This window comes from Typha angustifolia, chromosome 6, assembly GCF_048772165.1.
Source record: "Typha angustifolia cultivar Huaian chromosome 6, ASM4877216v1, whole genome shotgun sequence".
NCBI lineage: Eukaryota > Viridiplantae > Streptophyta > Magnoliopsida > Poales > Typhaceae > Typha > Typha angustifolia.
In genome coordinates this window covers 4491056-4514970 of record NC_133244.1, presented here as the reverse complement: position 1 = coordinate 4514970, position 23915 = coordinate 4491056, and the positions used below count along the sequence as shown (strand labels likewise).

General features: G+C 36.3%; 1 protein-coding gene across 3 annotated transcripts in view; it reads left to right on the top strand.

The window, feature by feature from the left end:
• LOC140761802 (cell cycle checkpoint protein RAD17) overlaps positions 1-23140 on the top strand; it is a 34090-nt gene extending 10950 nt beyond the window's left edge. The window contains exons 5-12 of one of the 3 annotated variants that reach the window (XM_073099301.1): positions 3658-3714; positions 4538-4640; positions 4736-5046; positions 5164-5545; positions 11531-11650; positions 18133-18346; positions 18434-18494; positions 22363-23140. In XM_073099301.1, coding sequence (XP_072955402.1) covers positions 3658-3714; positions 4538-4640; positions 4736-5046; positions 5164-5545; positions 11531-11650; positions 18133-18346; positions 18434-18494; positions 22363-22608 — 1494 coding nt within the window. In that variant the 3' untranslated portion in view covers positions 22609-23140. Of the gene's footprint in view, positions 1-3657; positions 3715-4537; positions 4641-4735; positions 5047-5163; positions 5546-11524; positions 11651-18132; positions 18347-18433; positions 18495-22362 lie in introns of all 3 variants that reach the window. The other 2 variants (XM_073099300.1, XM_073099302.1) reach the window with 2 other exon arrangements.
• The last annotated feature ends 775 nt before the right edge of the window (positions 23141-23915 follow it).

The following is a 23915-nucleotide window of genomic DNA, read 5'->3' as shown; positions in this document are numbered from 1 at the left end:
TAGAGTTCTGCAACAAGCAAGATCTATCTCAATGAGTTGCCATATGATATTATAGCATAGTTTACGCAAGTCTGAAGAATGCTTTAACGGTCACTTTTTCTTCTAATTGTGATTGTGAGTATCAAGAATCTTCCCCGTAATAGGTCCATGATCCACATCTGTGATTTGAAAAAAGGTCTGACTCGATAGTATGTTACTAGAATCAGTGAGTGTTAATGTTCATGTGGATCAACTGAAGGCCTACATATTGGATGATTGTGCTATTTCCCAAAGACTGAGAATCTTGACCAATGAGGACAATATGCCATTTTTTGCTTATTGATGCTTGACTTAACCATGGTTTAACAACTTTTGAGTTGTCAGTGATACTAATTCATTCTAAGATAATCTTTCTACTCCTACTAATAACTTGATCTATTTTTTCTCCACTCATGAAAGGAAGAGTTATATCTCATGAGTTATGCGGTCTACTTTTTTTTTTGAGTCAAGGGACTTGAACTTCATGACATCTCTCTTAGGCTAGTTCTTGAAGTTCAAGCTTGATCAGAATGTCATGGCAAGATCAATTAGTTTGGAGAGCTAGACATTAAAGATTTTTTTCCTCTCTTTTCCATGTCAGTCAAGGTTCTCGGTATCGGGATCGATCGTTAGAAAAAAAAGATACATGTCGGCTATATTGGCCGTATCAGTTGCTCGTATCGGATCAGACTATTTTTAATTACGTAAAATTTTAAATATTATTTACAATGCAGAAAAAATCTAAAAATTTATAGAAAATAATAGAAAAATAAGAAAAGAAAATAAAAATGAGTCATATATGAAGCCTAAAAACTAAAGAAAAAACTCACTCAAAACTATAATGAATTTTGAGTTTAATTAGATAATTTTTTATACTTATAGATTACTACTGCCAAACAACATGAAGAGAGAGACTTGTCTTCACTGTTGTTCTATAGTGGTAAGAAAAGTGGAGCTAAAAAGTGGGTAAGAAAGAGGGAAAAGAGAAATGAGAAAAAAAAACTTACTTGAGTTCACTTTGTGGACTAGCCGGAGGAGCTCATTGGGTCGGCCGTTGAAGGTGTTGATGAAGTGTCAGAGTAGGAGAGAAGTGTATGTGAGAGATAGAGGGTAAAAATTTAAAATTTAAAAAGAAGATAGTTGATGACATTAATTACTAATGTTTTCTAGGTTAGATACATTTTAGATTCAACGTGAATCTAAAAAAAAAATAATTTCAGCCAATATTATTATATTCGGCCGATACGACCAATCCCAGATTGAAACCAGTCAGACTGGTTTCGAGTCTGGATCAGTTGATCAGACTCAAGATCGGTTGATTTGGAGATCCATGATGTCAATGTATTAGTTGTGATGGATTATATGTTTGTATCTAAGAATATATTCAAAAGTTTGATTAATGAAAGTATATATAAGAAAAAATAGACGAGCATGTGAGAATGCTCACATAGTAATACATGGTTGCTGAGTTTTTTCAAGCATTTCAAATAATTAAAAAATGGTTTAAACTGAAGCGGCTGATACATGCATAATAAGTACTAGATCCTATTGATCCATATGTGTAATTAACTATTGGACCACTATAAGGTAATGCATATCGACCAGCTTGTTTGGTTTGAGTTTAGAGGGGGTTCTAACTTGATTCAGTAACCAAACTACAAATTATCTTTTTTTTTATCCTAATTTAGTTTGGTGCCACCTCTCCAAATAAATACTAATATATAAATTTTAATATTATTTTAAATTTATTCCAATTTTACCCTTGACATAACTTAAATCTATCATCTTCAAGTTTTGTCAATCTTATCTCTCCTCTCTTCCAATAAATAAACAATTTTTATTAGAAAAGAGCACCTTTTTTGCCATGGCTCACAAAAAACTAACTCTGAAAAAAAATTATTCGTAAACACAAGTGAAATAATTATTATTTAATATAATTTACTGATATGTTTAATATGAGTTTAAAATGCCTAACTTGCAATTATATTTTATAAATTTACAAATAATATTTTGTACTATTTCCTAAAAAAATAAATATTTTTACTTTTTTATGTTACATCAAAGTAATAATTACACCTAATTTCAAATCTTCTCTTTATTTATTTACCAAAATAAATGTATTTTCATTTGTTCTTTTTTCAATTTACTAAGTCTGCAATAAATTATAGAGTGGTTATAAGCTTGTGAGCTTTTACGCCCGCAATAACTCATTTTGTTAACAAAAGTTTAGAATACAAACAACTTCTAAAAAAATATTAAAAAGATAAATTGGTAAAAGTAAATTATTAAAAATATTAAAAAACTAAAAAATATTTACAAATTATTTAAAAATATTGAAAAATAATATCAAAAGTAATACATTTTTTACTCCAAAAGTAATACATTTTTCACCTTTTCACATCACATCAAAAGTAATAATTATATTTTGGCCTAGTTGATAACCAAACACCATATTTTATTGAACTAGTTTAAGATACATAAATCAAGACTAAAAAATGAGATTAACTAATCTAGTTCGGAGCTTAGCCTCAAACCAAATAAGGCCTAATAGATTTGTCCAATATGAGAAAGATCCTATGTGGTGAAGGATTGGTGAGATGAGTCCTCATTCTTCTTCCCTAACTTTTTGTTGTTTTTTGCTCTCATCTCTTGCCCTAATTACCACATTCTTGGTTGGCCACCTCTCTTCTCTTCATTTGATGTTGGTACTATTTATTGGGTAATCTTTCTTTTCTTATTTTTTTGCCACTTTGTTTTTTTCCAGTGTTTAGGATTTTTCCTTGATCTTATAGCAATTTTGCGCATTTCAAATAATAAAAAAATGGTTTAAACTGAAGTGGCTGATACATGCATAATAAGTACTAGATCCTATTGATCCATATGTGTAATTAACTACTGGGCCACTTTAAGGTAACGCATAACAACCAGCTTCACGAACAGGCCTATATACATCACATAGGTATTTGTTTTCTTTAGTAGCTGACACCAATGCTGATACTGATACTTGGGAGTTAGGACCATGGATATTTGTAGAACATACTGTTCCTTGTGGGATATTGGAAAAAAAGGAGTGCCCTCAGATTATGTCTCACAAGGCACCACAAAACACTTGGGTAAGGAAGAGGGATCTCATTTATGGTGCAAGTTCCTTGAGGAGTAAAGCTGGAAAATGTGCTGAGAAGTAGTGGTGAAAAAACACGGTAGGATTTGGTTGGATGGAAATGTGCTTGACTAAGAGCAAGGATTTGCATACATTCTTCTTCTTGTTGCCGCCACGCCGCCGCTGCCGCTGATTATAAGTCTTTATTAAGAGTTGTTTCTGGTTTATCCCTCAAGTCATTGGTTTATTAAGTGGAGCAACCTTTTCTACTAATGCCTGTCATAATCTTAAATTTGGAAGATTTTGCAAATTTCTTGTGTTTTTAGTTCCATGTATCAGCAGTTCCATAGACAAGATACTAAAATTGACCAGATTAATGTTTTGATGAAGGCACAGGTCTACTTATGTTCATAACAGTTTTGAGTCAAAATAATAAATGTATATTTTTCAATAGGATCAATTATCTTTTGATATTAAAGTTTACCTTCTCCATTGTGAACCCATTACTAACACTTTGAAAGACTTACCTTTATTAACAGCCAAGTTGGGGGAACCATACTCTTGTTCTCACTGGACAAGCTGGAGTTGGAAAATCTGTATGTTTTCTTTTCTCCTCATAATCTCTCTTTGTTTTCTTCTTTTGCAGAATTATCATTATATGTAGTTGGCCCTTATTACTTCAATTGCTTTCCCTACAGTATCACCTGCAGCCTGGTTTTTTGAAGGGTTTCTAGGTCACTGGTATCTTTAGCATTAGATGTCAGGTGCAGAAATATACTGTAGTTCAAGTTGAGAAGAATATAGGACATGCTAAAGTTTAGGAAGGTAACCAATATGTGGACTCCTGTAGACTCCTACAATATTTATGTTCCAATCCAGTGATAGCAAAAATTGTTGAGTAGCTTAGATTGTTATAAAGCTTAGTGTATGTTGGTCTTTTACATGTGATTTTCTTTTTTTTATTTAGCTAATTAAGAGATGGTGTGTTGGATCATTGGAGAAGGCACAAAATCATAAGTATCTGTTCAATTATAATGTTAATGGAATGTTTTACTGTTGTGCTTGTAGTTACTGAATATTTTCTGAGGGATAGTCCAAGAAGACTAGCTTGTCTTGGAGAATAGACTATTCGGGAATCGGGATATTAAGATTTGTTAAGTTGGGTTTGGGGTGATTTTGCAGGGAAATTTCTTCAATATTGATTTAATATTTTGGAAAGATGCTTGTAGTCACTACTGTTATCTTTCGGCGTAAAAATTCAGTAGAAGTCATTTATGGAAAACACTCTACTTTCCTTAATTTGCTGATCTTTAATCTGAATAATTTCTTCATTTCATCCTTTACCAAATAGTTTCTTTTTCTGTACATTTACTTATTTTCTAACTACATAGTTTTATAAAGTTTTAGTCCTCCTTTCAGGCCACTATTCATGTAATTGCTTCAGAGCTTGGAGCTGTACTGTATGAGTGGACGACTCCCACGCCCACACTTTGGCAAGAACATGTGCATAATGTTAATTCAGGTGCTCTTTTCTGTTACACAATTCATCATTTGGAGCTACTTGGCTTTCTACATTTACTTTAGAAAGCATGCAACTGATGGTAACTTCTTTTGTAGGTGTACATTATATTTCGAAGTTGGAAGAGTTTGAAAACTTTGTTGAGAAGATAAGAAAGTACTCATTGCTTCAATCAATCAGCTCCGCAGAACCAAGGAAACCAATTATTCTCTTGATTGATGACATCCCTATGACAAATGGAAGAGTTGCTTTTGTAAGATTAAGGAAGTGCTTAACAGATCTTACCAGGTGGACTCAAGTTCCAACAGTTATATTGATTACTCAATGCCATAAAACTGAGTCTACTGGAAGCTCAGCATTCTGTTGGGAAGAGGTTGAATCCTCACTTCAAGGAGCTGGCGCCCATAAGGTGCCATTTCATGTACTGTTTCTAGGAAATAATAATCACTGAACTAGGCAAAAGAAATTTTGTTACAAAATTTTAGTTACCTCAAATAATCGAAACACACTAGTAAATATGTTTCAGGTCACCTTCAACCCAGTTACCGTAAATTCCATCAAGAAATCTCTTGTTAGAATATGCAAAGAAGAGAAGTGTGATGTGACTGCTGAATTGATAGATCAGATAGCAAAAGCGAGTGGAGGTGACATCAGACATGCAATAACATCTTTACAATACTATACTATAAAGCCTGAATGCTGCTCTTTTTCTGGATCAACACTAAGTGCTACTCAGTCTGAATTAAAATCCAATAAGCTCGAGAGTTCGTTGGTCTCAAGGCAGGAAGAGAGAAGCCTTAATTGTATGGTATCCTTTCCATATGGAAAAGATGAAACACTTACATTGTTTCATGCCCTTGGAAAGTTTCTGCATAACAAGAGATTGACACATGATGTTGTTGATCAGGGTATGTGATACTAATTTTGTTATTTGCCTGATATCTAGTGATACTACATGAGTTGGGCTTTCATATTCGTCCCATAACATATTATATCATTTTCTTTTAAATTGAACTGGGAGTGAGGTTCCTGCTTAACATCTATGTTTTTGTTTAGTGGCTTCTTAATGGCTTAATGCATCAGATTGTTTCAATCTTTTATAATTTTTATATTTGACCCTTTCCATTAAACTTTTTTCTTGTTCAGAATATTGTAAAAGGAATTTCAGTGATTTGATAACTTGAACCTGATAAAGAACTTGCACTGTTGTCAATAGTCGCTTTTTAGCTTACTGTATTCTGAAATATCTTGGTCATATTTTTGTCATGTGCCATGCTAATAAGCTTTTTTTGTCTAGTAGATTTCCTTAACTTCCATGTGGACATTCTTCTCTAATTATTGCTATGAACATGTAAAGATTATGAAAGATTATTATGCAACCAATTTCTCATGTCATTGTTTTTTCACCACAAACATGGTTATATTTCTTTGTTGTAGTGTACCTAATAAATCCCTTATTTTCAGACCTGCCAATGATAGTACTGAGAGAAAGATATCCTCATTTAGTCATTTTCACTCTTGTCCTTACTCCTTACAATACAAACTGCAATTTAAATGCAGAACAATTAGTGATTTCCTTTGTCATCATCCTAGCTGAAACTTTGTCTTCAGGCTATGTTCCTATATGCACTTCATTTGTTTCTCATGCACTAATTGACTTCATTATAATAAGGTTATAAATATCCAAATTTACAAAATGCATATTGCCTCCATGTTCACGGAACCTTAGTGAGATACTTCGAACTTTTCAATTTCTATTGAGTAAATAATTCATCAAATGAATGGATATAAATGCAGGATACTGATATTACTGCTAACATAGATGGAATATGCCTAGGGGTGAAAACGGGTCGGATTAAGTCCGACCCGACCCGCTATCCGATCCGGATCGGATCGGATACGGATAGGAAAATCCTATCCGATCCGGATTCGGATACGGATACGGATAGCTATTTCCAAAAATATCCGGATCCGGATCCGGATATGGATAGGATAGCCTTTTAGAAAAAAATCCGGATCCGGATACGGATACGGGTTTAGTTGATTTTATCGGATACGGATTCGGATAACGGATATCCGTTTACCCGCTTAATAAATACTTAACTAAAGTTACTAAACCCTACCTGTATCTCTCATCTACTCACCATCTCCCCGACTCCCCCAAATCTCCATCGACCTCACTGCTACCCACGGCGCCGCCCTCACTGCTAGCCCTCACGGCCTCACCGGCTCACCCATTTCCACCGCCTCCCTCCTCCGGCCCTTCCTCGTCGACCTTGGCTCTCCTCCACCGGCCCTCCCTCGTCGACCTCGGCTCTCCTCCACCAGCCTCACTCCACGGGTCCTCGATCCCGTCGCCTCCATCTAAAATTAGCCCACCACCCTCACCGCCATCACTGCCTCCATCTACTCACCATCTCCCCCAAATCTCCATCGCCCTCACATCTTCACTGCTAGCCGCGGCGCCGCTTCCATCTAAGGACAAAAATCCACATCGCTCTCACCTGTTTTCACCGCCTCCCTCCTCCAGCCCTCTCTCATCAAACTCGGCTCTCCTCCACCGGCCCTCCCTCGTCGACCTCAGCTCTCCTCCATCGGCCTCCCTCCACGGGTCCTCCTCCTCCACCGCTACCGACCCTCCCTCCACGGGTCCTCCCTCCTCCACCGCCGTCGACCCTCCCTCCACTCCATTGGTCAGGTATATTAATGCATTCATAGACATTTTTAACCTTTGGCAGGATTGGGAGTATATTGGCCATGATAAAAGGAAGAAGATGCCCAAAAATATTAGGGATATCTGGATGCCTGCAGGACTCTACAATCCTACCTAAATTCGCACCATAATGAAGTCAAATAGCACTCACCGGCAATGCAATGAAGGGCAATATCTTCTATTGTTAATATCATTGCTGGGAGAATCTAGAGTTACTGATAGATTAATATAAGCACAAATTATGCATATTTCTCTGCTATCTCAAATAGAAAACCTTAATTGGTCTTTTCTTGTATGGCAATCGGTTGACATATGTGGATGGTTTATTTTATACAACCTGCACTCAATACTTTATTAATTTGTTTAAAATTTGATACGTATTTGTTTAAGATCCGAAAATTTATCCGAACACTATTCGATCCGTATCCGAAACTATCCGATCCGTATTCGAAAACTATCCGATCCGTATCCGAAAATTATCCGTATCCGTTTTCTTAGGATATGGTTTTAATTTTTGCTATCCGTCAAATATCCGTATCCGAATCCGTATCCGGATAAAAAATATGGATCCGGATATGGATTGAGCACTATCCGAGCTGTATCCGATCCGTTTTCACCCCTAAATATGCCTATGCTCCACTTCATTCTTCCTAAGGTTCTCCACAATATACTTTATATTGTTTTAGTATCTAGATCCTTTGATATTCATATTTGTTGTAACTTGTAAATGTTGGTAGGTTTTTGGATTAACTATATTTCAATGGCCTATTATGGTTCTTAATAGAAATGCATGAATTTATTTTAATGACTTTATTTTTTAATTTCAACTTTTCCTTTGTCAACTATTTGTTCTATCTGTTTATTTCTGAACCGCCTTTATTTCTAGATGTCAAGTGGCCACTTGTTTGTCGGTCTACACCTACACTCTTTTAAACCTTAAACGTCAAGAAAACAAAAGAAAAAAAAATTCATATAACCATTGAAAAAATGGCACCATGATGTAGGTTTCTTACTCAAAGATTCTAAACAATAGTCATGTTCCACGAAACACAGATACTTCAAAATACTTCCCTTATGTATTTGATATGATACTCGTCCAATACTTCACACATATCAAATACTTCCCCTACATATCATTACATATCATATTTTTGGTAAAAATGGATACTCTTGGATACTTGGTTACTTTTGAGATTTCAGAGACATGTCAAATTAAAAGTTCTCAATTAAGTCAATAAGTTTCTATTTGCAATAAAACCTGTCCTAGATGTTATTTTATTTTTTATGAGTTATGAATTTGAATATTGAAGGGAATACATATTGGGATTTCATGCCACAAATGCATAATCAACGCATTAAAAGTTTATAGATAATGTTCTTTTCTGTTAATATATTTGTCTAACAATTTGCTATAAATGACTACTTTTGTTGATGTACAAGTTAAAGAGGTGCTTAAGCATAAAGTAGCACACGTTATAATAATAATAAAAACCTTAATTTGATATAGCTCTGCGTATGGCTTTGCCTGTGTTTGGGTGTAAGAAGATTGGGAAGTCTCTGGAGGAGAATTGAAGGAAGGGTGAGAAGGAAGGTAAGTTGGTGTCTAGCTATGGCCAGCCACCTACTATGGTTGGCACTGTTGCATCATGGACAAGGGAAGAGGCCATGCAATGGAGAAAAAGAAAGTAGTAAGAGAGGAGAAAAAGCGGTGAGCAAAAGTTAAGAAAGAAAAGAAGGAGAGGTGGGTAGCCAACAATCGCAACTCAGGAGCTTGATAGCAGCAAGGAGTAGGAAAGGACAATATAGTGGAGATAGCGGCATGACTATGTTTTCCTTGATGTTGGAGATTAAGGGAAAAAAGAAGTGAATGACACGGCCAATAGATGGCCTTGGGAGATTGTTCGTTGAAAGACAAAAAAGATAAGGAAGAGAATGATACCTTAGTGGGGTGTCAGGGAAGGGAGAGAGAATTCGGCAGAGGTTTTTCATGTCAGCTGTTGAATTCGTAGAATTATGATTAAGCCCTAGTTTGAAGTTTTTGGTTGCATTACATGTAAACTAGTACTCTGATGAAGAAACTTGGAAATTAAAATATTTAAGATAATTAGTTCTAAGACCTATTGGGGTATACGATTTTTGTAAATTGAGGTGTCAAATTGGAGAAGAATTTACTCTTTATGGATAAGAATTTCTAAGAGGGTGTATTTTTATTACCTTGGATTATAGTTTAATGAGAGAGAGACACTTATGCCGTCAATCCATCATCATTCGATCTTGATCTTCCAATTCAGTCGGAAAGGAAGGGCTCTGGACTCGATCATCAGATTATAAGTTCATTCCATACCGGACTAGACCAAAGTATTTACAGAAAGAGGAATGAATAACCTAAACAGAATAGACAGAAACGACAGAAGTCGACCGATGGAAGTCTAAAGTGTCACATTATGACAGCCCAAAAACACGGTATAGATGACATTGGATTCATTCATTCTTATATCTTTCAATCGGTCTCAGGTGTGAGGTCATAGCATCCTTGCTATTTGAACGTTGCTGCGCTAATGCTCGGCCGCAAATCTCCTCTTTCTTCGTTTATCAGAGTGCTGGATCGAAAGAATGATGAGTGTCAGTTATAGAGCTAGAGTCGGATGTCTAAAATGGGAAAGTACTTTTGGTGTGTCATGTGATTGTCATATCTCTGCCCCTTAAGATGAATATGGCCATAAGATTAACAATGATGTATGGATCAGATTGTTGAGCAATTAGAGAACATCATATCCAAATGTTTAGTGTTTCCAAAATCAGAATGATTGACGTAAATGAGTGGTACTATGTCGATAGATACAATAAGAGATAAGTCTATGGACAAGTTACAACTAGAATCTATATTTGATAAAGTAAAGTTTATAAAGTGTCATCATTTACTTCCTTAATTTCTTGTAGTATATAGTTTCCCTCGGTAAATTCATCCAAAAAACTACTTCATTTCCTATGCACCATTAGGCAACGATGGCCGTGCTGTAAGAGGAGAGAAAAAGGTTAGGGATACTCATCTTCGTTGATCGCCGCTCGCCATCGCTTCATCGGGTGCCCTAGCCCAAGAGAGAAGAGAGATATCGAGAGAGAGAGAGAGAGAGAGCAACTTAAGTTTTTAACCCCACTCTCTCTCTCTCTCTCTCGCTTTCTCTCAATATCTCTCTTCTCTCTCGGGCTAGGGCACCCGACGAAGTGACAGCGACGGCGAGTGGCGATCGGCGACGGGTAGGTCGACGAGGTCGATGGTGAGCGGCGAAGTTATTAGGAGGGTGCTTGCCATGTGCTGGTACGCCGTCGGCATTGCCATCTATGCTATTAGGCCTTGTTTGTTTTAAGAATAAGGTCAATTCTAAAATAGGTATATTATTTGTTATTTCTAAAATGAGCTTTTTATTGTAGAAATAACTATTCCTATATTTACTTGTCTTCTGAAATAAGAGTATAATAATTATTTTTGATGTGATATAAAGTGAAGAAAAAGATAGAATTTTGTTTTGAAATTACCAAAATATCCTTTGATTTGATATAAAGTAGGTTGATGTGATAGGTATTAATGTTAAATTAGTAATTGAGTTAGTAGGTGGTATAAGTTGTAATTTTGATGAATAGTATTTGTATAATAGAATATGATTGTTATAATGCTTAGTTGTTATTTTGGAAAAAGGAGTTGTATTCCAGAATAAGAAAAAGTTATTTTAGAAGTGAATGGGGGGTTAAAGTTTATAATGTGTCATCATGTACTTCCTCTATCTTTACATAAAAACAATCTTATGCAATTTAAAATAAATAATACTTTTGATCTAGAGCAAAATATTCTCAATAGGATCTTGTTCATTTTTATGAATTGTATTGTCAACTAATACTGGAGCTTCATATGTCTATTGGACTCATGGGGATGATGTCATTTGATCCAGTTACAGATTCATTCATGTACTTCCTCTATCTTTACATAATGTGTCATCATGTACTTCCTCTATCTTTACATAAAAACAATCTTATGCAATTTAAAATAAATAATACTTTTGATCTAGAGCAAAATATTCTCAATAGGATCTTGTTCATTTTTATGAATTGTATTGTCAACTAATACTGGAGCTTCATATGTCTATTGGACTCATGGGGATGATGTCATTTGATCCAGTTACAGATTCATTCACTCTGCAAGAAAAACTTAGAAGAAATCCACTGAAGATGGATGATCCGGAAAAGGTTTTTTCCCAAGCACATGGGCAAGCACGGTCTATTGTTGAGTTTCTCTATGAAAATGGTGATTATTCTCCTGATTTTCCCTTCATTATCTTTAGCAGCATGATTTATTAGACTTTGTTTCTTTTTTTCCTTTTGATCATTTTTTTCATTAAAATTTTGTATGAATTAGCCATTCTCTAAATATGTATGCCACTGTTACATTAGTTAATGTTTCTATGGCTCCATTAATCTCACAACGACTTGGTTTATTCTTTTGGACATATCTTATCATTCTTATTGTAAGATTCGTAGAAAAGAGATTCTCATTTTGCCATGAAAATTAAATCTCCTTATTAGTTTTTGATGAGCCAATACTTATAATATCGTTTATCTTTACAAAATGATGTGGTAGTTGATGCTGAGCTGTGTTTTGTTTATACGAAATACTCGTTTTTTTATGTGGAAAGCATTTACCTTTGTTAATTTTCTAGAACTAATAGGATATTTTTTTTCAGATGTTGACATGAAAGTTGATGGTGTACTCCTGCTACTTAGATCATGATTCTACTCTATTTATGTTATTATCTCATCCATATTCAGTGTTCCTTTTCTAATAGATTACCATCTAGTGAACATTAAATATCTTAATTCATGAATCATGAGATTCTTGTAACCAAGGACTTATAGGAACCCATGCTAGTTGGCTTAATGTTCATGTGTTGACTGTGCTGATATGCACATCTTGCCTGAACAGGTTGCTTGCACAAAGTTGCTTGTATATCTTTGCTGCCCCAAGGCTGAGAATATCTAGGTTGTCTCAATGGTCTCTTTTACATGAGGATCTGATATCAATCATCTTCTTCCTTGCTCTCGATTTGATTAGGTTTGGAGGGGTGGTGAGAGCAACGATGATTAAGTGGTGGCAATGGTTGGGTCTCTCCTCTCTTCCTCTCCCTCCTCTTGTGGGGGTGGTGTTTGTGCTGGATGGGACTGTGCCACCCTGTGCATCTCCTTTGGACAGGTTGTCTGCACAACTAGTCCTGGCAGCACATGTTGGGCTAATATTTGCATATTTGAGTACATGAACAACATAAGAAAAAGGGACAAAATTGGATGTATGATGACATGAACGAGGACAACATAAGTTTCTACAAGGAACAATGGCAAATATTAGAAAAATCTATAAAAGCAAGTATACTAGAAAGTAGAAACAAGCTCTTTTAGACAAGAGAAAGAAATGATAGAATCGGCTAGATATACTAGTAGATGCAACCTATAGGATGTTATTGCCAAGGTTTAAAAAGAAAAAAAAGGACAAACTGAATGCTAGTAATAAAGTTGCACTTACGGTTAACCCTATGGAGATGCATTTGACCATTTGTGTACCTTTGCATTTACATTTTAGCCACAAGCTTTTAGCAGACTTAACCAGATCCCTTGTATTGTTGAGGTTTACCATAAACTTGTTCTTGTAATTCTGGTGTTGGCATCTGAGTTTATCCAGATGCTGCAGAAGATATCTCTTCTATCATTGTGTTAAATGGAACTTGGCATCCTTTTTGTGATAAAATGATAATAGGTCTCATTAACTCTTTTCCTTTTGTTGACCTGCTCAATCTGTAGAGACTGTTAGAATATGCTATTACAAGCTTTACATAGAACTTGCCCGAGTCTTCTCTTTCGTCTACTTATCCCCCTTCGTCTCTTTTTGCCTCAACCATCTTTATCTTCTATATGATTCGCGTCTTTGCCCGCGACTATAGCCGTAAGCCAATCATAATCTAGCCATCTACCATATCAATTTGGCATCAGAGCTTGAGTACCCCAAGCCAGTCCTTATCACCCTTCTTTTGGACATCCTAGGCAGATCCATTGGTGATCCTTGGCCACCCTTAGATTGGGTCATATCATCTTACATTTTGGTTAATAAAATACTATGTAATATATTGGACTTTTGTTATGAATGGTAGCTCTTTAATGAATAAATTAGAGGACTTTATATAGTATCATATGTAACAATAATATATTAATCAATTAAGAAAATGCTAGCAAACAAGTTCCCTAATATATGTGTAGACATAAATATATACATATATGAGCTATGTATCATACGCGTATATTATCATTATTTTTCAAAATTTGTAGTATTAACATATTTATATCATATCGTATCCCGTACTGTAACATATCGTATCATATCCCGTATTCGTATTCATGCTTCATGGGACTAGGGCTTGGTAGACTTGATTTGGGCAAAACATTAGAATAGGAAGATGCAAACAAGTAAAGTAAATCACAGTTCTGATAAATATATTGTATTAGCACCACTGAGCAAATTGTGGGAATTTTGTCCGCAGGAAGACTACTAATTTGCTATGTTCTTTAACTTTATGATTGACTTTCTAGGAATGGCTTGATTTGTTTATTACTTGTGCTACGGTTATTGATCCTTATGTACTTAGGCGATTGACTTGTAGTAGATTTTTCTTATTCATTTTTCACATCGGAATCCTATATGCAAATGTTATTCAAAATTGGCAAGGCAATTATTCGTGCAATTTTCCAAGATAATATTAAATAAATCAACTAGAAGGACTTATGGTATATGAAATATCCTGGCCAAGGGAAACTTAATAAAAGGTAGGTCTTCCCATGAGACCCACTAGGATAGTTTCCATTTATAGAAGAATACCTTACCGATCACTGTCTAAGCTCATGCTACTAGGATGCCACCAATATTTTTTGAGAATTAGAATTAGTGGTCATAGAGTTATAACTAATCTTTGATAGTGGAGCTATCTTCATCCTTATAGAACAGGATGAGTTCCTGCATAACTACTTGTGCTTATGGATTGCCGTGTCAACATAATATTGGCATAGGGCATGAGGTTGTCGCATGGCACCTAGTGGAAGGACAGAGCGAGATGATCTGCAAATAAGTTAGACTACTTACTGTGTTGCAAAGCATTTGTCATTGGTCACACTCTCCTCGTTGCCGTCGCCCTCATCCTTCTCCTCTCCATTCCCTTGAAGTGAGATCGGAGAAGCCAATCGGGAAAGGGGTTGACAAGTAAATGGATATACAAAGCGGATCTAACTTAAAGTAGCAGATCAACCTCTAGGGCATGGAGAGGAGAAAGATGAGGGCGATAGCGAGAGTGAATAGGAGAGCCTCATCGACGAGGGCGTCGTGGTAAGTAGTCTCCCTCTCCCTCTACCTCTCTTTCTCCACTCTTTTTTCTCTCCTCTCTTACATAGGGTCAGGCGGTGGATCCTCTAGTATTGAGATATAGTTGGCAAGTGGCACAACACGGCGGGAACCTCTAGTATCGTGGTACATTTAGCAAGTGTTGCGGCATGTCATGCCATGCCACATGCATGACAATCCTTGCCTTTGATGAACCGTAGTTGAAAGTACCAATCCTCTAGATTGTCAGAAGTTAAAGTTATAAGGCATTCTTTTTTCCTAGTGTCTCCAAGTGTCTAATCTTCCATTTCAAATGTTAACTAATTTCTATAGGCAAAATTAGCACCAATTTATAGACGGATTGAAACACCCAAACCTCCAAATACACGTGTATACCGCGTGGGTAAATCTTCCGCACGCGGTGTATAACGTGATCTATCAGTAATATGTTTCCACAAGGCACATAAAAATATATGTTCGTACCATAAATAGTCTCAAGCAAAATGTGAGTCCGAATACAAGTTCCACAGGCCACAACAAGCCTTCAAAGATACACGTCCAAAATACAACTCCAATATCCAAAATACAACTCCAATCATAATACCCTCGCAGGAGCTTATTACAACTAATAGAAATAACTCTAAATGAAGTAAAAGCAGCTATTCCTCGCTATTGGCACATGCTTTCTCTAACTTTGAAATGATGCCACCAAGAGATGGTGAGCACACAGCCCAGCGAGTAGAATTCATACAATCTATAACAATAAAATCATAAGTGCATATTCCAATGTATGCCTATACTTGCTAACAATAAAATAAGCTTATTTAAATGACTTAAAATGAGTTACTAAATCAATGCAAACGATATAGACTATACGGTACTGTCCTTGAGCATGCCAACTCCTAATCATATCAGGACAAGTCTACACAAGTGTAAAGTTTGATATAATCTCTTATTCATACAAATCTCAATTATAGCTTTTACATGTTATGCTTAGGAGTAAAAATAGTAGTTTTCCTCATATTCACGCAAGTCAAGGAGAGTTAGTCATCACATGCTCACCAAGGCATTAATCATGATTTATCATAGCTCACCGAACAATTTACCACATAATTTAGATATTCTTAAGAAATTATCCATCACATAACCACCTATCGTCTCATACATCGAGGAGGGATATATATATATTTAGCGGTAATGTCACCCAAATATACATGGCAACACTGCATGTGACTTGTTATCTGTAGCCATCAGAGTAAGGACCCCGGTCGTAGGCTCATATCTCACTATCTCTAAATCATCACCGCCTTCAGTGGAATAGTCAAAAGCCCTCAACTTATTAGTAGGCGCCACGACCCTGCATCGTCGGGTACCGTTAGAGATACATCCCCGTCTCACAATCATATTCTTAGTATCATCATAATCTAGTTCTGACCATGTAGTGTAATTACCTGAATGCTACTCAGGCTAACGACCTCAGGTATAGGCCACTAATAATATAAGTCATATACGATAAACTCTACCCTTAACCCTGGGCTGAGAGAGTAGAGGGCATTGCCTAGTTAGAACGCGACTAACTAATGATAGATGGAAGTGACGTAGTGTCTGTTGATGTATAGTCATGTCATAGTCATTATGGTTATTACATTCTATATTTGCTACAGATGTTTATGCAAGAGTGTCTCATATTAGGATACATGTAGATCATAGTTACATTAATGCATGTGCTAACATTAACATTCTCATAACATCATGAAGAGTATGTTATCAACAATTGCACATACTAGGATACATAATAGTTACACTAAATGCATGTGGTAACATTAACATTCCTACAACATTATTAAAAGTATACTATCAACAACTGCGCATACTGGATACATAATAGTTATACTAAATGCATGCGCTAATACTATCATTCTTATATATCATAAAGAGTATAATAGCAGCAACTACATTGTTCTAGACTTATAGAAACTCTACTCGCCTGGGGATCTCCACAGTACTCTAATTCCCCTCAACTAGCCGGCTCCTGCGGGATCCCAAAATCCTCCTCGCACGGTGTTGATCCTAACAATTCATGCAAGTAAAGCCATACGTAAGGTTAGTGAATTAATAGAATTAATTATCCTATTAGAGAATTTAGGTTTAGGCATATCACATGAGTCAAGGGTTCCCTAGGGTTGAATTCCATATCATCCTAAAATTCACATTATTTAGGTAATAAGAATTTGTCTTTAGGGGAGTGGTTAGGCTAATTAATAAGGTGAGGATAGGGAAATAGGGCTTATAAGGTCCAAATAATCCCATTGGGCCTAGGCCGGGCTTTAAGTTTAGACCAACCTGCTAGTGCATAGGTGGGGTACTGGGTTGGGCTCGAGCCCAACCCAGCAGGGCAAGGAGGCCTTGGTGGGCTGCAGTCCAATTGCAGCTCACAAGGGATTGGATGTGGTGGGCTGCGGTTAGACCGTAGCCCACCATGAAGTGGGTGGGAGGTTTTGATTAACCCCACCCCCACCCTCCTCCATTATCTCCTTCCAAGGGAAGGAGATAGAGGAGGGAGGCATGGCCACCACCGAGGCCGATGGTGCTGGCGGTGCAGAAAAGGAAAAAGAAAAAGAGAGGAGGAGGACTCGAGCCCAAAGGAGCGGAGCTCGAGGCCGCGGTGGAGCATTGAGGACCACCCTCCCTGTCCACGGGGGACCAGGAGCGGCTCGCTCCATGGCCGGGGTGGCCGACGAGGCGGCGAGGTGCACTCCATGGTCGGCGGCCATGGAGGTTCCCCCCACCGGAGCTCTCGGACTGGACGGTTAGACGCGAAGTCGTCGGCCGCCGAGAACTCCGGTGAAGGCGAGGTGAAGGGGTCGATTACTGAAATTTAACGAGGGGTTTAGGGGCTTACTGAGAGGGTTCTAGGATTTGGGTGGGTCGGCTCCGGTGTCGGCAGCACGAGAGAAGGAGATGGAGAGAGAGATGGTGGGGTGGAGGAGGAAATAGGTGAGGCTCGGCAGCGATGGCGTGCACGAAAGAAGAAGAAGAAGAAAGAGAGTACGGTGGGGGGCAGGTTGGGATTTTGGGTGTTACATGGATTTTGTGGAATGAGTGATATATTTTTCCACTATTCATTATGCACTTATTAGGAAGGAAAACCAAAAATTGATGTCATGCATCATCTAGAATCTTCTTATTGGTTTTGCTTGATTGGATGTTGCTATTTGCAAAGTGATGGTAATGGACACCAAAAACTTTGAAGGCTTGTTTAAGCTTTAATTTTGTAAAATTAGTGCTCAAATCCGTGTTAAAATTGACAATACTGTTTTCAAATAAGTACTTCCACCTTTTTTGATGTAATATGTCCCAATTTTCTTCTTCAGTTCTGGATTTCATAAATGATGATGCGGTGGAGAGTGCATCTCTCGTCATGTCCTATATCAGTGATGCAGACTGCCTTCTTGCTAGCAATCTACCGTCATCTTCATGCCTGGTGAAAAATGTGAGACATGAATCGGAAAGTTTAGCGCACGGAATTGCTACTTCAGTTGCAGTGCGTGGAGTTCTTTTTGGAAATTCACAGCCTTCACCATCAAGGTCTACTGTTTGTTATTTAGGTTACTGTTTGATGTATTAAGTCTGAACTCTGAAATTAAAGGTACTTATCACTGATTTGTCCCACAGGTGGCACACTATCCGTAGTCCGAGGGTTTGGCAAATTGAGCAATCTTTCCGGTTTAATAAGGTACATCTATTATCAGGTCATCTTGTTGCTATTTATCTTACCAAACTACACTGAATTATCTGTGTTTTCTGTATTTGAAATAGTAATCTAGTCTGACTAATATGAAGTTATATGCTTCTTATCTCCTAATATGAAAAATTCATGCCTTTTAACTCTGAACATGTGCATATATATAGAAAGAAAACATGATCTACGATTCAATTTAGGTTAGTCAAAATAGATTAAAAAGTAAGTAATGTGGGTGTCAATGTTAACCTGTGTCAAGTGCTTGTTGCCTACAGGCTAATAATTTGTGGCATAGAGGCTGGCTTTACCTAACCCTTACTGTTAGTGCCATAATAAAGCTGAAAATAATATAATCGATATTGCAATTCAGGTAGATGAATAGTTGAAGTGTTTCATTTATAATGATCTCAGCAAAAGTTTTTCATGGTAGCCTAAAGAAACTTGATGGATTATTCATTGTCGCCTAAGCAAACTATGTTAAGACTTAAGAGATAGGTTCGAGAGTGGGAGGGTGGGAGAGAGGGAAAGAAGGAAAGAAGGGGATCTTTTATTTGTCTGAGAGTGAAGAGAGAGTTGGAGAGAGAGAGAGAAAATTGAGGAAGTAGTATTTTTTTGGTTTTTAAACTTCATATTTGAGTAATATATATTTTATTATTATTTTTTACATTTTATGTTTTTTTTCTTTATTTTAAAATAATTTTTAACATTTTACGTAATTAAAAATAGTTTGATACTGAAATAGCCGATACTGAATGGCCGATAGGTATTGTTTTTTTCGAATGGTTGATTCTGATCCCGATCTCGATACTCAGAACTTTGAATTTAACATGGTTTCATAATATATATCATGAAATAAATAAACAAGCGAATTTAATCTTTTCGTAAAGAAAAAACTTCAAGATCTCATAAGCAATGAAAGGTAGTAGTCCTCTTCAATCATGAGTTCAACTCGTAGAAGCAGTCTCTTCATTAATGCCAGTAGTCTAATATGAAGCATGAATACTTTGTTTACCCCTCCGTACTGGTATTCGATATGTATTGGATGCTGATATGCCACTGATACGGCGCAATACATATCGGATACGGCTGGAGGAATATTCAAATTAAAAAAGAAATTGATTTTCTAATATGACTATGATACGATGGGATAAAACTGATATTATAGGATATGATTCTAGTACGATTGGATACGACTTTGATACGACTGGATACAACTCTAATATGGCTCCAATACATTTTTTGATCATCCAATCCTTTCTTTTGCTAACAAATAATATAAGACATATACTTTATATGTATATATGATTATCCAATTCTTCATGATACTTTTAAGGTTTTGTTTATTAGATAATGAATTAAACATATAAATTAAAAGCCATTTAAAGATTCAAATTAATTGTAGATTAATAGTTGAATTAGGTTTTAATATTTCACTAAAATTTTGAGTTTCATATCTATTTTTGTTACAATATTATTTTAAAGCTTTAAGCATCTAGATACTAAATCTATAGGCTTTCTTTTCTTTTATCTTATCATTTCTGAGATATAATTATTTCTACCATAAATTATATTTGTTGACAACAAATTGAAAATATATTATTTATTTACTTATTTGTGAATCCATGTCATATTCATATCCCACTTTTAAGGATTTGTCATATCTCCGTATTCCGTATCCGTATCCGTATCTATGCTTCATTGGTAGGCTACATATATCTTCCTTTTGCAGATTCCATGTTGGAAAGAGCCTCATGTAGTAGGATTCCGTGAGTGAAATTGCATTTGCAGATCTAATATGCAAGTTAAGAATTTAAAATTATTAACTAGGTTCCTAAGTACTAGTCAAGTACATTTTCTGCACATATTTTCAACAGTAAAAGTTATCATGCCTGATTATGTTGTGGATGAGTTGATCTTTGGTTGGTGAGTGTTACGAACTAGATCTGAATTGATCTGGACGTAAGAAAATTTTAAAAATTTGTATAGTGGTAGCCTCAGTAGTTAGGGTTTTAATAGTTTTTTGTTTTACGTAAATTGGAGGTCGGGATAAAAAGATAGATAAAATAGTTGAGGAAAGTCAGAATGGGACAGATTAGTAGATATTCGACGTTGCGGCAGTCGTCGGAGGGTGGCGGATGACGAAGGGTGGTGGTGGACGACCGTATATTAGGGTGGCTCGTGGTAGAGAATGGTGGCTAAGGTTGGGGGTGCTTGGAAGGGTTCTACAGTTATGATTTACTCCTATAAAGATAAAATGATCTAATAACTACGATAAAACAATAAATGCGATAATAAGAAAATAACTAAACTTAATTAATTCTGGATACTTGGATTCTTAAACAAAGAAGTTGAGCCCCTCTATATATAGAAGTTGGGTATCTCAGTGGCTTGCATGACTTAACTAGATTTGCCTTAGGGACTTATATGACATAAGTAAACTTATTTAAATGACTTACACCATGAATTAATTAAAAGATAAATAGACTCGATCCATGGAGCCTAATATCTTCATAATACAATCCGACCAGACTTGGTTTGCATCAGTGAGATGATGGGTTTTTAAGGTAGAGTTGAGTTGATGTGATTTACATGCCATGTAATGTACATTCAAAGTCTACTATTAGCTTTGGTTGGTTTCTTAGTGGAAACCAATATAATTTCAGAAGACTACTAACTCAGTTATTCCTTATTTAATTTTTGTCATTTACTAATCTCTTAATATTGTCATGACTAATGATGATTGAATTACCAATGGTTTCTTGAATATTTGCTAAACAAAATTACAATTACATAGTTTTTGAGAAACCAACTAGAGTATGGTTTTCATATACTCATGTAGAGTTTATACTTGTAACTAGCCATATAGTATACCCAAGATTCAACATATGAAATTATTGCATGGTATATATAAGACCATGCTTCCTGGTTTCCTGCATGATGCAACACCGTCACATTCCTTGAGGTCATGTTATTAATCCAGATAACGGAAAGTTATTGTACTGAAAACAAGTCAGCAAGTCAAGTAGGTGTTACGAGGGGGTCTAACTGAGGTATTCAACTTTCAGACTTGGAATCATTCAATGACAGCATAATGGAGATATGGTGTCTCATACCAAATGCTTGATGTCGCATACTATCAACATGATGTGAATAAATGCAAATATAGACTTTCATTCAATCTGATATAGAACTTTGCTGTTCCTATGTAAGCAGTTATCTGGCAGTTTTGTCTTTTCAACCTTTTTAGTACTTCACTAGTCATCCTAGTCAAAATGAAAAGGCACTTGAAGTAATACGTTATTTCCTCAGTTTCACCTATTAGGAAAATAAATAGCCTCGATTATTAGAATGATTATGATAATAATCTTCTTTTCTTGCATTTATTTGATGTTAGAATTTTTTTCTACGTTTTTGGTTGCCATATATATGGTCTTTATCACAGTAAGATAGCAATTAAGATTTGCTGAAATTCTCTGTATGTTGGACCTTACCCTTTAATAATTCCTTACTTGAGAGCAACTTGATTTGACTTGTGGAAAACTAATTGTACGTTCATCTCAACTATTGATAAGCGGTACCTGGCTCTTGTTTGAACGCACATGGTTTGGCCCACTTGTGACATTGAATGAGACTATTTGAAATTTTCCTTCTTGAACTTGAGCAGCTTTCCCTGCACGAATGTTCCTGAGGAAATGCCTGAGTGATTGTGATGATTAGAAATTATGATTAACCTAAACATGCATCAAGCTGTTTGCCTGTTGATATCTGTAACTAACCATAATTATCTATCCTGGCATCTTATCACTTCTGAAGTTTTAGGTTGTCTTTATTCTTTCTGAATTTTCAATGTTGGAAAATGCAGGATCAGATGCTTAAGGAGAGATTTGAGAACATAAGAACCTCTGGTTCATGTATCTTATCCGACATAGCAACTGATTTCAGGCCCACTGCAAAATATTTGACTTCTCAAAAAGTAGTTGGTGTTCATACATGTGAGGAACTTTTGCAAGACGATGATGTAGAGGATTACTCAGATTGGTCAAATATAGGTAACTCCGAAGGAATGAACTCCGATAACAATGAAGAAGATGATATAGAAGATTGGTAAACCATCCCACATTCTTATATCTAATGTTGTTTAACTCGGTCTGATAGACAGCTAGCTCAAGCTATTGCTTGGCATTGCCGCATGAGAAACCTACTGCTCGAATATTAACGTTTTGCTTGAGAGGCTGTTTGATTCCATCAGTTATGTGCTTCAGTAGAGGGAAAGATTGGTCTATACAGTACCCTTGCCTTTTGCAGCTCTGTATTCTGTTCTAGGGACAGCAAATGCCTCAAGCTACCATAGTTCATAGGATCTAAGACTATGAAGCAGCTTATTCAGGTTGGTCAGAATCCAACATCCACAAGTTCTCTTCAGTTGGAGTATTTAATGAAAGACTTCATACTACCAAGCCCTTGAGAAAAGTTTGCAAATATGTGATATTCTTGATGCAATCTTGTAAGATTACCAGTTTGACATACAAAGATGGAAAGCTGAGCTTAACATCTTCTATGTTACTTGAATGAGAACATTGTAAATATTTTGATGTAAATGGATGCTTGATTGTGTACATTGTTGCCCTAATGACTAAACACATAGAACTTGGCAAAAACAAATCTGTGAACTGTCAAAAGTAATCACCTTCTAAGTTATAAGGTTTTTATGATAGTCGGCCCGAAACTGGCTCGGCCCGCCTAATGATCACCTCTAGGAGCAAGTATGGAGTAAGTATGCAATTTGTTATGCTGCGGGAGAATAAATAAATCTCTTCTCTCCTATATTTTGTTAGTCATTACTAATGAGTATACAACCGGAAAAGACATAACAACATGTGTTGTTGATAATGATTTGATCAATTAATATTTAAATAAAGTCTTATCGTACCTTACAATTGAAGATCTCTCTCTACATTCATTAAATAGATATCCTCAGAAGTGCTGCAAGGGCAGTTTTGGTACTTTAGAAAATTTTTGGGTGAAGCTGCAAAGAACACTAAAAACGGTTAGTGAGGCAAAAATTTAAAAAATTTAGTTTATGGTGCATATCTCCCCAATATTTCTCCGGCGAAATTTAGTTTATCACAAGGAAAATATTATTAATTCTCCTCCTAACCATCGCCCTCTAGATGTATGTCTCCCCGAATCTAAGTCCTTTTATGTTGGCTTTGTTTGTTTATTTTTCTTTTGCTCTTTTCTAAGGTAATAATACTCTAGTATTGTGCTGTGTAGGGGGTGTAAATGAGCCGAGCTTAAGTGAGTTATTTCTTAGCTCGGCTTGGCTCAACTCATCTTCAACTCAATAAGACTCGAGAGCGCTCATCTGGGCTCACAACCCTAGCCCATGAGCCTCGCGAGCTCATGGGCTTTTTT